We start from the raw sequence: 12,887 nt of genomic DNA, 5'->3' as shown, positions 1-12,887 counted from the left end.
AGTCCCCAGAGACGGGTCTTCGTGTTGGAAGAGCTATGGATAAATTATACCCGCTCCCTGAGGACTGCCTGGACATGTTAAAAATTCCTAAGGTGGATTCTTCTGTCACCGCTGTGACAAAGCGCACTACTATTCAGGTAGTGGGCGCTACAGCATTACGGGATGTACAGGACCGTAAACTTGAATTTTATTTGAAACGCATTTTTGAAGTCTTAGCTCTTGGTGTCCGAGCTACAATTTGCAGCAGTCTCATGCAGCGGGCAAGCCTTAGGCGGATGCAGCAGTTACTCAGCACCCAGGACCTCCCGTCTGCAGAGGCTGAGCAAGCTGAACGTTTGGAGGGTGCTATAGCCTATGGTGCGGATGCACTATATGATTTGCTTCGGGCCCAAGCTAAAGCTATGGTTTCAGCGGTATCTGCCAGACGTCTTCTCTGGTTACACAATTGGTCCGCTGATGCTTCTTCTAAGGCTCAATTGGGCACTCTTCCTTTTAAGGGCAAGTTGCTTTTTGGTGAGGACCTTGAACAGCTTATTTAGTCCTTGGGGGAAAACAAGGTCCATAAGCTGCCAGAGGACCGTCCCAAACAGTCAAAATCTTTTTTCCCCGACTCGCACTCACTTCAGGGGGAATCGTCGTTATGTTAACAGGGCCCGTGGATCCTTCCCCAGGGGAGGGTTATCCAGGTCACAGTCTTGGTCCCATTCCTTTCGTGGCTGTCGAGGTTTCCGAGATGGCCATCAGCAGTCTACCACCTCTAAGTCGGCTCCCCAATGAGATTCGGCCGGTCCATTCCTCCGCATGAAACTTAGGTAGGCGTCTTTCTCTGTTTCTCGAGGAGTGGGCCAAAATCACTTCCGACCTCTGGGTCCTCGATGTGATAAAACATGGCTATGCATTAGAATTTGCCAGACACCTACCGGATCTCTACATAGTTTCCCCTTGCGGCGTTTCCAAGCGGCCTGCGGTTTGTCACACCTTGTTGAATCTTTAGGAATTGGGGGCAATCCTTCCGGTTCCGGTACACGAAAGGGGCACCGGCCAATATTCAATTTACTTCGTTGTTCCCAAAAAGGACGATTCCTTCCATCCCAATCTGGATCTCAAAAGGGTCAATCAGGCCCTCAAGGTTCTCCGTTTCAAAATGGAAACCCTGCGAGCGGTAATTGCAGCGGTTCGTCCCTGGGAATTTCTCGCTTCTCTAGATCTGAAGGAAGCTTATTTTCACATCCCTATTCGTCAGGAACATCAGAAGTTCCTTCGTTTTCAGATCCTAGGTCAGCACTTCCAGTTTCGGGCTCTCCCGTTTGGTCTCGCCTCTGCTCCCCGCACTTTTACCAAGATCATGGTAGTCGTTGCAGCAGCTCTTCGCCGAGAAGGGATTTTAGTCCATCCTTACCCGGACGATTGGTTGATAAGAGCCAAGTCCGCCTCTCTTTGCGTGTTCGCGGTAGACAGAGTCTTAGCCCTTCTCACTTCTCTCGGTTGGATAATCAATTACTCCAAAAGCACTCTTCAGCCCTCGCAAGAGCTGGAATTTTTGGGTGCATTTTTCAACACTCGGATCGGGAAAGTTTTTCTTTCAGACTCGCGGACAATCAATCTGATAAATCAGTTGAACATTTTTGTTTCTCTCCCTCTTCCCACGGCGTGGGATTACCTCCAGGTTCTAGGGACCATGGCTTCCACGATTGATCTCGTCCCCTGGGCGTTTGCTCATATGCGTCCTTTACAGAAAGCTTTGTTGTCCCATTGGAAGCCGATATCCGAGCAGTACCAGGAGATCCTCCCTCTCTCCGACTCTACCATCGCCAGCATACAATGGTGGTTTTCCCCGGCTCACCTTCTCAAGGGAATGCCTCTTTTGACTCCCTCTTGGGTCATAGTAACGACAGATGCCAGCCTCTCCAGTTGGGGAGCTGTCTGCCAATATCAAATGACTCAAGGGTTCTGGTCCCTCTCCCAGTCTCGGTGGTACATCAATCGCCTAGAAGTTCGAGCGGTTCGCCTGGCCCTCAAGTTTTTTCTTCCTCTGATTCGTCACAGAGCTGTCTGGGTGCTATCAGACAATTCCACCACAGTAGCTTACATAAATCGACAGGGGGGAACTCGAAGTTGTCTAATGGCGTTAGAAGCCAGCAAACTTTTTCTCTGGGTGGAAAGGCACTTGGATCGCCTGGCAGCTTCCCACATAGCGGGAAAGGAGAATGTTCAAGCTGACTTCCTCAGTCGTCAACATCTCGATCCCGGCGAGTGGGAGTTATCAGGCATAGCGATGGATCTAATAGTGCGCAGGTGGGGTCCTCCTCACCTAGACCTCATGGCGATGCTAGCCAACGCCAAGCCTCCTCGGTTCTTCAGCCGGTGGAGGGAGCATTGTTCAGAGGGGGTGGACGCGTTGGTTCTCCCCTGGCCCTCCGACATTCTTCTCTACGTGTTCCCACCGTGGCCGTTAGTGGGGAAGGTTCTTCGGAGAATAGAACTCCATCGCGGTCCGGTCATTCTCGTGGCTCCGACAGCCGTGGTTCGTGGACCTGGTGAATCTCTCGGTGGACGGACCTCTTCGTCTCTGTCATCTGCCCCATCTTCTGCGGCAGGGTCCCATATTTTCCGATCAGGCGGATCGCTTCTGTCTAGCGGCATGGCTTTTGAACGGAGACGTTTAAGATGCAGAGGATATAAAGATGAAGTTATTGCCACCCTTCTCAGGGCTCGCAAACAATCAACTTCCCTTACTTATGTGAGGGTCTGGAAGGTTTTTGAAAATGTCTGTGAAGAGTTGGGTGTTTCGGCTCGCTCGCCTTCTGTTGCGGTTTTACTTTCTTTTCTTCAGCGTGGTCTCTCCAAGGGTCTTTCGGTCAGCTCTCTGCGTGTTCAGGTTTCATCTCTCGGTTCTCTCCTGGGCACCATTGAAGGTCGGCCGGTCGCCTCTCATCCGGATGTCGTTCGTTTTCTCAGAGGCGCTAAGCATTTAAAGCCGCCTGTCCAGTCTATTTGTAATTCGTGGAATTTGAATTTGGTGCTTCGAGCTCTTTGTACGGCTCCGTTTGAGCCTCTTCGTCGTGCCACTCTCAAGGACTTGACTCTCAAGACTGTTTTCCTGGTTGCTATTTGTTCAGCCAGGAGAATGTCTGAGCTTCAAGCTCTATCTTGTAGAGACCCTTTCTTGCATTTTTTCGGACTCGGGCGTTTCTCTAAAGACCGTACCTTCTTTCTTACCTAAGGTTGTTTCGTCTTTTCATATTAACCAGTCTGTTGAACTCCCCGCTTTTTCACCAGAGGATCTCGCGGCGTCTGGTAATAGTGATCGTCTTCTCAACGTCAAACGAGTCTTATTGCATTATCTTGAGGTCACTAATGATTTTCGGGTTTCCGATCATCTTTTTGTCCTGTGGAGTGGACCCAACAGGGGTAAGCAAGCTTCTAAGGCTAGGATCGCTCGCTGGTTGAAGGAGGCGATTTCTTCAGCCTACATTTGCAAGGGCCGACCAGTTCCTGAAGGCCTAAAAGCTCATTCTTTACGTTCTCAAGCGACTTTTTGGGCGGAGTCTCAATCGGTGTCGCCGCAAGAAATATGTAGGGCGGCTACATGGAAATCTTTTCATACTTTTGCTCGTCACTACCGACTCGATGTTCAGGCTCCAGCCTTTGGTTCCTTTGGTCGGCAGGTGCTTCGAGTGGGACTGTCTGGGTCCCACCCTCTATAGGGAAGCTTTGGGACATCCCATGGTCTGGACTGATCCGGGTATGTACAGGGAAAGGAAAATTAGTTCTTACCTGATAATTTTCGTTCCTGTAGTACCACGGATCAGTCCAGACACCCGCCCGTTCTTATTCTTCCGCTCAAATTCGTTCCTGTTATTCTTGTTTTTTGTTTTTTTCCTTCTTACAGGTTTTTTCTCTATTTTTGTCTCCTGCATCACTTTTCTGGGATTTACTGTTAGGCACCGGAAGCATCTTTGCGATGATCAGGGGTAGTTATACAAGAGCGTTTAGTCACACAGTTCATTCAATTGTTATGTTATTTGGGTTTAAATTAAATTTACTATTTATCCCGGTACTTGCTTGATCTTATACCTTTTTCTGCTTTGACAATAATTATACTGAGGGTTCCTGGGTGGGTTCTGTCCTTATATGGGCTAGCCTTAGAATTCTGGTCTGTCTCCAACTGCTGGAACGGGGGCTTAACCCATGGTCTGGACTGATCCGTGGTACTACAGGAACGAAAATTAACAGGTAAGAACTAATTTTCCTTTTTAGCTGTTTTTTTCCTGGCGTTGAATATTGTCTGGATTGTGCAGAGTATGTGAGTTCCTCCCAGTTTTCCCCCATTTAGATCCTCAATTAGGGTTTTCAATGTTTCGGTAAGTTTCCTTTCAGTCGAACCCCTGGGGTGGAAGTGTGCTTGGTGTCCGCTGGCTCTCTATGGCTGCTGCCATCGAATTTGATATTGCGTCCCTTTTATTTTGCAACGCCATGTCCTCTTCAGGTTTCCATCGGTAGCCTTAATGCGGAGGACCATGTCTATCACAGATGCCTAGGGGCATCACATGATGTCTGGGATTGACTCAGATGGACCCCTAAGGATGCCAGGTCCGATTGGAGAAGATGGATCAGCTGTTCAGGCTCCAGAAGACTGATCCATTCACATTGACATTGGAGGCATCGATATCGAGGGATCTCTGAGTCGCACCAATGATTGTCAAACCATTGACATAGGTGGGGCCATCAGCGCTGTCGGGGTTGTTGGCTTCCAGGGACTCCAGAGATGGGCCATAACCCAGCTCTTCCTAGTCAAAGATTTTTGTTTCATCTTCTTTGACCTTGGCACCAGGGAAGAACCAATCCAAGCATTGAGGGAAGCCGAAGTAGCATCGGCATTGGTCCCTGTTGATGCGCAGTGCCGGGCATGGAGATGCACCAGCCCTAACTGCAATGCCCATGAAGTGACTCTGTGGTGAGGAGCGCCAGTCCTCCATGGTTGCCAGGGGTTTGCCATGCCCTCCACTGGTCCTGATGTCTGCCACCGATTCTCTTGGTTCCAAAGATGATCTGGTTATGCTTTATAGCTCCTAGACAGTCTTGGCATCGGCAATGTTTGAGAAGGAGCTGGAGAAGCAAATGTAGTAGGCCAAGGAAAAAGCACTATAGGGCCTCTGTGTCAGTGCACTGATGGCACCAAACCCAGCTCCTTTGCTTCTCGAGCCATTGTGTGGCTCCCTGCATGTGCTTATCAGAGCGTCACCAAACCACAAGTGTTGGTGCCTCGGGCAACATCAGTGCCCATCAGGGCATCAAAACCATCGTCGACCGGTCCCCGGTTCCTCAGAGGAGGCTTCCCCGGCGATGGGGGTGGCCTCAAAGTGCAGGCCCACCCGGGCAGCCAAATCAGTTCCTATACCACTGGCCAAGGTCCTAGCACCTTGGGATCCATCCCCTGTCGAGGACAGTGATGATGATCCCTATTTCCCCTGGGAGAAGAAACTCTTCAGATGACAATGCATCAGATGGGCTTTCCTTAGACCCCCCCTTCTCCCAATGGCAGAAAGAAGTCTCTTCTGGAAGACCTCTCCTTTGCAGGTTTTGTCTGGTTAATGGCAGAGATCATCCCATTTACATTGCAGACGTATCCTCCAGTACATGGAGCCTCCTAAGGAGTTCGTGGTAGTCCCAGTGCATGAGATCCTTATGGAGATGCTGATGAGAATGTGGGAGAACCCCTTCTTGGGGTTTCCCATTAATAATAAGGTGGACGCAATCTTTTTCCAAGGGCAAGCAGGATGTCATCCTCACATATGGGTGACATCATTTGATGGAAGCCGGCATGGAACTTTGATCTCAAAGATTCTAGAGCTTTCAGTTTGCTCTACTGAGCATGAGCAGCTGTATTTATTTATATTTATTTATTGAAACCGTATCTTCCGCAACTTTCTTGTATGTAATATTCAGAGTGGATTCCATAGTAAAAACATAAGTACAATACAATCTCATATCTCAAAATATTCATATTTCAAACATACAAACCTCACATAATTAATTAATTGATTAAACTGGATCATCTCTTTATCCAAATGGTTCCTTGAACAAAATTCCCTTAACACCCTTTATGAATACCTTAATATCCCTCTCCCACCTTAGCTGACAACTCATTTCATAATGTTGGCATGATAAAAGAAACATACAAACTGATGTTTAAAAATCAGATTAGAAGGCACTTATAACAGCTTTTTTCACTTAGAGTGAAATGAAAGTGCTGGCGTATACCACTGAATCTTTTCTTTAGGGATACTACCAAGGACTGCTTCTACAAACTGCAGGTACTAAAAAGAATTAAACCATTGCTGCACTTTCAAGACTTCAGATCAGTACTCCAAGCCGTCTTATTCTCCAAAATAGACTACTGCAACTCCATCTTGCTAGATCTCCCCACCTCCTCTACCAAACCGCTGCAGATGCTTCAAAACGCGGCAGCCAGAATCCTAACAAATACTTGCAGAAGAGACCACATCACGCCCATCCTCAGAAATTTGCACTGGCTACCAATCAGCTTCAGAATTTTACACAAGTCCCTCACCACCATCCACAAAACCATTCACAACCAAGTCCCCATGGATCTTCAATTCCCACTCAGACTTCACACGTCCTCCAGACCGATCAGAGAAGCCTACAGAGGATCCCTGCATGCCCCCCCAACAAAATCCACCCGCCATCTAACCACTAAAGAACGGGCCTTTTCCACAGCGGGACCAACCATTTGGAACGCTATTCCCCCAGAGCTCAGACAAGAACCTTGCCTGTTGACATTCAGAAAAGGCTTAAGACTTGGTTATTTAAACAGGCCTTTCCATAAACCCAGAGCCTTCCCAGTTGTCATGACCGATCACTCAACACTTTGTAAATAATTGATACGGTTATCTAGTTACTATCTGCTATATTTTCCTCTTCCCAGTTCCAGCACCCCTGTTCATTGTAACTTTTTGTCTTCTCTATACCACGTTAATAGTTAGTTAGGTTACAACCCCGGTATTTGTAAACCGACATGATATGATCTGTATCATGAATGCTGGTATAAAAAAGCACTAAATAAATAAATACTCTGGGGTAGATATTCAATGCTGGCCGTGTAAGTAACTTAGCTGGTTAGAACTAATCTGGTAAAATTACAATGTCTAAGTCAGCGGCATGGCAAAGCTGCTGAATATACACAAATATGTGCGTGCTTTGCCTGATAAATCTACTCGTCTAAGTTTAGACTTGCTGTATGGGGCATCTAAACTTAGATGCAAATTTATCCATCTAACTCCAAATATCTGTAGTTAGCCCTATAGGTTATATAGCTAACTCGCTCCACCCCTGATCCCCTCAGTATACGCCCACTTTTTATGCATCGTTTAGTTGTTTAAGGGACTTACACAGCTAAGTGGCTGCTGCTGAACATAGGCACATAATTCAGCAGCCTTACTTAGCCGCATAAGTCTGCTTATCTGGCTAAATACCGCTGAACGCAGTTTGAATATCTACCCCTCTGAGTACAACACTTTATGTGTAATTGCAAGTAATTTAAATCTAGATCTGCATTTGACTGGTAGCAGTGCAGTTTACTTAGTACTGGCCTAATGTGATCATATTTTGACAAACCCATGAGTATCTGTGCAGCTATTTGTTGGACCAGTTGTAAAGAATGCAACAGTTTATCCGGAAGCCCCACACATAAACTGCTGCAATAATCTTAAGTGTCCCAAAACCAAAGTCTGGAGCACTGTCTAAACAATTCAGCTGGAAACCAAGTTTTAAAAGTCTTTTTTTCAATTTATAGAAAGCAATCTTTGCCATCTGCTTTATTTGTGGACGCATAGTTAACTGCGAATCCAATAAAATACCAAGATTTCTTACCTCTGTTAATAAAAGTTTTGAAGTGCCTTCAATCATAATATTAAGCAAATTTTGATTAGAGGGATCTTTTTCAACCTACAAAAGCTTAGTTTTCATTATATTGAGGTGTAGTCCATTATTAGCTAGGTTTTTCCCTCAATCAAACACTCTGCAAAACTTTTTCTGGAAGAATTCTGTTTGCATTACAAGGAATGTAAAACTGTACATCAACAGCGTACAGATAATATACCAACCCCAACTCTTTGAGAATAGCCTCCAGGGGAGGAAAGATATACATTAAAAAGTACAGCAGACAGAGCTGGTCCTTGAGGAACTCCAGAAATAACCCCCTCCACAAGGAAGCATATTCACCCATCTGAATTCTCTGCATCCTGCCTTCTAAAAAAGAACAAAACCATTTGCAGACTCCCCTGATATCCCAGTATTATGAATGCGTGCAAGAAGGCTATCATGCCTGACAGTGTCAAAGGCACTAGAAATATCTAATTGAACAAGAACCCCAGCTATAGCCATCTCCCTGTCTCTCAGGCAGAGTCTTTTCTCACATAGTCGTGTGGTCACGGGTTCAGCTTTGCTCTCTTGACAGCTAATGCTGTAACAGTTCCAGAGCTACAAGCAGTTGTTGTTTCAGAGCATTAGTGTTTATTATTTTCCCTTACTTCCCTTGCGGTAGTTTAAGTTTAATTTGTTTTATTTCTCTCTTTCTAGCACCTCTCTGTCGGCCGCATTGCAGGCCTTGTGCACTGTGCAGCTGACAGATATTTCCCCTTTATAAATAATGCTGCATTTGCAGCTTATTCCTGTGTCCTCTCCTTAACTTGTCTGTTTTTTACCTTTGTCAGATGCCTGTTCAGACTGGCAGTGTACAATTCGTTGTGGTCCAAATAAGCCTCTTGCCTGGAGACTTGCCTGAGTTCCTACCCAGGCAGCAGTTCCAGGAAGATCTATCCAACTGCTGGGCATCGACGGAGGCTCAGACCTTGAAGTAATTCAGGACCAGATGTTCATGTGGGGAGCAGAGTTCATCCTCCCCACACTCCTGGGAACTAGTCTCCTTGGGTAGTGCCCTGGATGATGCAGCTTCCACTCTTCTTGTCAGACCTATTTGGCACTGCATCTCCTTCGGAGTGAGGGTGAGCATGAAACTGGGCGATCAATACCAGAGCACCAACAGCCTCAGGAGCACGTTGAGCACTGAGGCACCACAGTTGTGTTTTGAGCGCCAGAGGGAATGTCAAGAACTGTGGCCACCATGGAACACCATGGACACCCTCAAGCACCATGGATGCCATCAAGCACCATTAAGCTGTCAAATGCCATGGACGCCAGGCAGGGTACTGGATTGAGGGCCATGAACACCATAATGCGCTTGTGTGCCATCAATGCTGTCAGGCAACATAAGTCCATTGTGCACCAGGGGTGCCTGCGATGCCAGCAAACATCATGGGTGCTATCAGTGCTGCTGAGCAGCATGGGTGCTGTCAAGTGCCAGGGGCACCATCCCAGGTAGCATCAGAGGTGCCATCTATGCCAAAGAGCTTTATGGGCACCATTAAACATTTTGAGTACCACCAATGCCATCACTGCCATCGAGTGACATGGGTGCCATTGGGTACTGTGGCATGGTGGTCATCGATGCCACAGATGCTGTTGAGCTCTACGGGTGCCATAGAGCACCATGGGGCACCATCAATGCCATTGGGTCGAGTACCAGAGGCACTGGCAAGTGCTGGGGCACCTCAACATCAAGCGCCATGGACACCAGGTGCCATGGATGCCATCAAGCATCGTGGGCATCTTGGATGCCATCAGACACTGTAAATGCTATTGGTGCCAGAATCTGCCTATCATGCACTAGGGTCATCGTTCAGAGTCTGGGTTGCCATCACTCGCCATCGAGTGCCATGTTCGCCATAGAGAGCCTGAGTTGCCATCATGTGCCATGGATGACATCATGTGCCAGGTGCGCTGACAGGTACAGAGGAAATCTTCCACGTCATGTGCTGTGAGTGCCCTCGCTGTCTGGCGTGTAGGCATCATGGGATGCCATCAGGGCCAGCAAGTGCTGGGGGTGTCATGAAGGCACCGCTGTTGAAGGGCGCTTCCAAGTGACATAAGGCAATGTAGTCTGAGCCATTGCCCTCCCTTGAGCACAGTGGACTCTGCTGCCGTAATAGAGAGTCATCGGGACTGAAGGCGGGGTGCCACTGGCAGGGTGCTACCATCTCTGTCAGCACCATGGAGGGCTTGGATACCATGGGCGGCTGTGTTAACATCGCCGCTGTAGGTGCTGATGACGCCATTCCTGTTGTGGAGTGTGACTGGGTGCTGCAGACTCCCTGGGAGCTGCCTTTATTTACTATGAGCTGGCTTGATTGAAAGGATTCTTTCAACTGCTGCTACTGCTGATAAGGGTTTGTTTAGTGCTGCCTGCAGCAGAGCACTTGATTACGTCCTACCTGCCATTTATGAGAGTGAACACACTGACATCACTTCTCTGCCGCTGCAGCACAAAGTGGATATAGCATGAAGCAGCAGAGAGGCCTTTTCAAGGAAAGATAGTGGAAGGCCTGCTAGGATCTAAAATTTGTTGTGCACTTTCTCTTTGCTAGACAATAAAGTACCTGAGATTTTAAAAGAAAATTGCACCTTTAATAAACATAATTAGTTCGAAATTAGACATTATGAGCCTGGGGCATTCAAACTGCCTATATGGACACAAGCACTAGTTTGTGGCAATGCAGAGAGGCATAAAGAAAACCACTGTGCTTAAAAAAAAATTCATGTGAATAATGGTATCTGAGTAATTTGGCAATTTGTACAATAAAACTGTATTTTTGAAATTTCGTAATTGGCTTCCCTGCTGCTCTGGGATGGATGTAAGGCATGCTACATGCTTGGTACCTGCTTTCAGTGTATGGTACTATTTCTGACTGTTACCTGCATAGTTGTTCATGGAGAGCAGGGTTACAGCAGTGGGCCTGCTTAGGCTTTGACAGAAAAGAACTTAATAGTAAAAAATAAATAAATAAATAATAATTCCATTATTAGCAAGTTATGAAGTGTTTTGTTTGCCACAGACACTGTTGAACTTCTGCCAGAATGTTTAGAGAATGGAAGTAGTTTTCCATTTAGTTTTCTTGAGTGTATGTGTGTAAGCAAATATAGCTTGAGTTAACATCTTGTAACTGGGTTTTGACTGATAATTTTTCCTCTCCTTCTGACAGGGTTCAGTTGCAGCTTTATCGGACAAAAACCATGGGCTGGGGTGTGCGATCATTGCAAGACATTCCAATGGGAACCTTTGTATGCGAGTAAGTTGAACAGTGGCCATTGTGTGTTTAATTTAGATGTGGAGACCAACAGTCAGCAAGCACTGTCTGAAACACATTACGCTAATTGTTTTCAGCACATGCCTAGTCTGAGCCACATTGCCCAACAGAACAAAAGTAAGATATTGTAGAACATTACACCAAGCAGCATACTGTACAAGTTGGCATCACTTTTGTCAAAACAGATGCTTGCAGCATTCCAGAACTTAGTCTCCCATGTTTCCATTTTTATAGATAAAAGTTAAATAAATATGCAATTTTAATTTAATTTCTTTTTTTAACCCAGCAGTTTCCTCCTGTTTTTTTGGACTTCCAATTGATTCAGATCCAGGGTGGGATCTGGCTCCTTGAGCCTTCCTCAATTTTTTATTCCCTCCCAGTTTACTTTAATCCAGTCATTGCAGTGACCAGGGTTCCTTTTTGAACCTTGTAGTCATGAGCCCTAAATTTTTCCACTAGGTGTCACCATTGCATGATGATGATTCCTTCTTTCCCCAGGGGGCTCTGAACACTGCCTTTGCAGAATCCCCGGCTGACCCAGTGAGTAGAAGACCTAAGCCAGGAATCAAACTTGGGTCTCTCCTTATCATAGTGCATAGCACTGCCACCAGGCTAGCCCTGAAAATTAATTTCACTTGTACTTAATGTTTTCCAACATCCTCCTCCCATCTAGAAGATTAAGATGTAAATTCCATTTCCCTGTACGTACCCGGATCAGTCCAGACAGTGGGTTGAACCTCCTGTCCAGCAGAGGGAGACAGAAAAACTGAAAGGGTATCCTATATGAGGACAGTGCTCACCCTGCGTTCTTTCAGTATTTTTCTGTCTCCCAGCAGAGGCTGCGGTTCCCTTTCTTTACTCATTTATTCTTTGAGAAACCTCTTTCTCTTTCCGCTCTAGTGCAGGGATCAAGCAAGTATTCCTAATCTTTAAACTTTAAAAAAAAAAAAAAAAAGTTGGGATTTTTCTTCAGGAGCAGCTTCGCTTGCTCCTTGCTCTTATATGAGCCTAGGGGGGCTTTGCCCCTTGATGTTATCAGCCTAGGACCCTTCCTGGTGACCTGCCTGGCTTGGGGTGACACTGGTGGTCCAGTCCTTCCCCCACACAGACCCAGAGAAGTTGCATGCCTCGGGTCTGTTGGCAGAGAAAAGTCATTCCTCTGTGGTTTTGAAAAAAAAAAAAAGTAAGTCAGCATCTGACCGGCAAACAGCTGTTTTCCTTTGGGGGAAGGAGCGGGTGGCTGAAGCTTCTTTTCCTCTTTCGCAGCCAGGCACTAGCAAACTTTGTCGTTTCATCAGTGGCAGTTTTGCTGCCCCCCCCCCCCCCCCTCCCACTTGCCTCATGCCTCGATCGTTGCTCTGCATTGCGTGCGGGGAGCCTGCATCGAGACGCTCTGTTCTCGATGTCTGCCCAACGGGGAGGGTTCCTCTTCGACAAAATCAGCTGTGCGAACCCGGCCCTGCAAGCGCGTGTCAAGGCCAGCCCTGACCCTGCAAACCGTGGAAACGGCAGCCATTTTGTCTGCAGGCATTACTTCTGTTTCTCTCCCGGCTGAGGGGAGGGATGTGAATTTTCCTCAGAGCCTGCGTGATTTAAGCCCCGTGGACCTCACAGTGGGCGGCTCTGCACCCCAGCCCGCTGGTCCTCCTCCCCTGATGCCTG

The 12,887-nt window shown here is 47.0% G+C and overlaps 1 protein-coding gene across 7 annotated transcripts in view; it reads left to right on the top strand.

Annotated features, from left to right (window-relative positions):
* EHMT1 (euchromatic histone lysine methyltransferase 1) overlaps positions 1–12,887 on the top strand; it is a 441,279-nt gene that overhangs the window by 336,337 nt on the left and 92,055 nt on the right. For all 7 annotated transcript variants that reach the window (XM_029611524.1, XM_029611528.1, XM_029611523.1 and 4 more), the window contains one exon: positions 11,121–11,207. In XM_029611524.1, coding sequence (XP_029467384.1) covers positions 11,121–11,207 — 87 coding nt within the window. The remainder of the gene's footprint in view (positions 1–11,120; positions 11,208–12,887) is intronic.

The sequence above is a fragment of the Rhinatrema bivittatum genome, chromosome 8 (assembly GCF_901001135.1).
Source record: "Rhinatrema bivittatum chromosome 8, aRhiBiv1.1, whole genome shotgun sequence".
NCBI classification, from domain to species: Eukaryota; Metazoa; Chordata; class Amphibia; order Gymnophiona; family Rhinatrematidae; genus Rhinatrema; species Rhinatrema bivittatum.
Note: the sequence above shows the minus strand (reverse complement) of the source record. Positions and strands in the feature narration are given on the sequence as shown.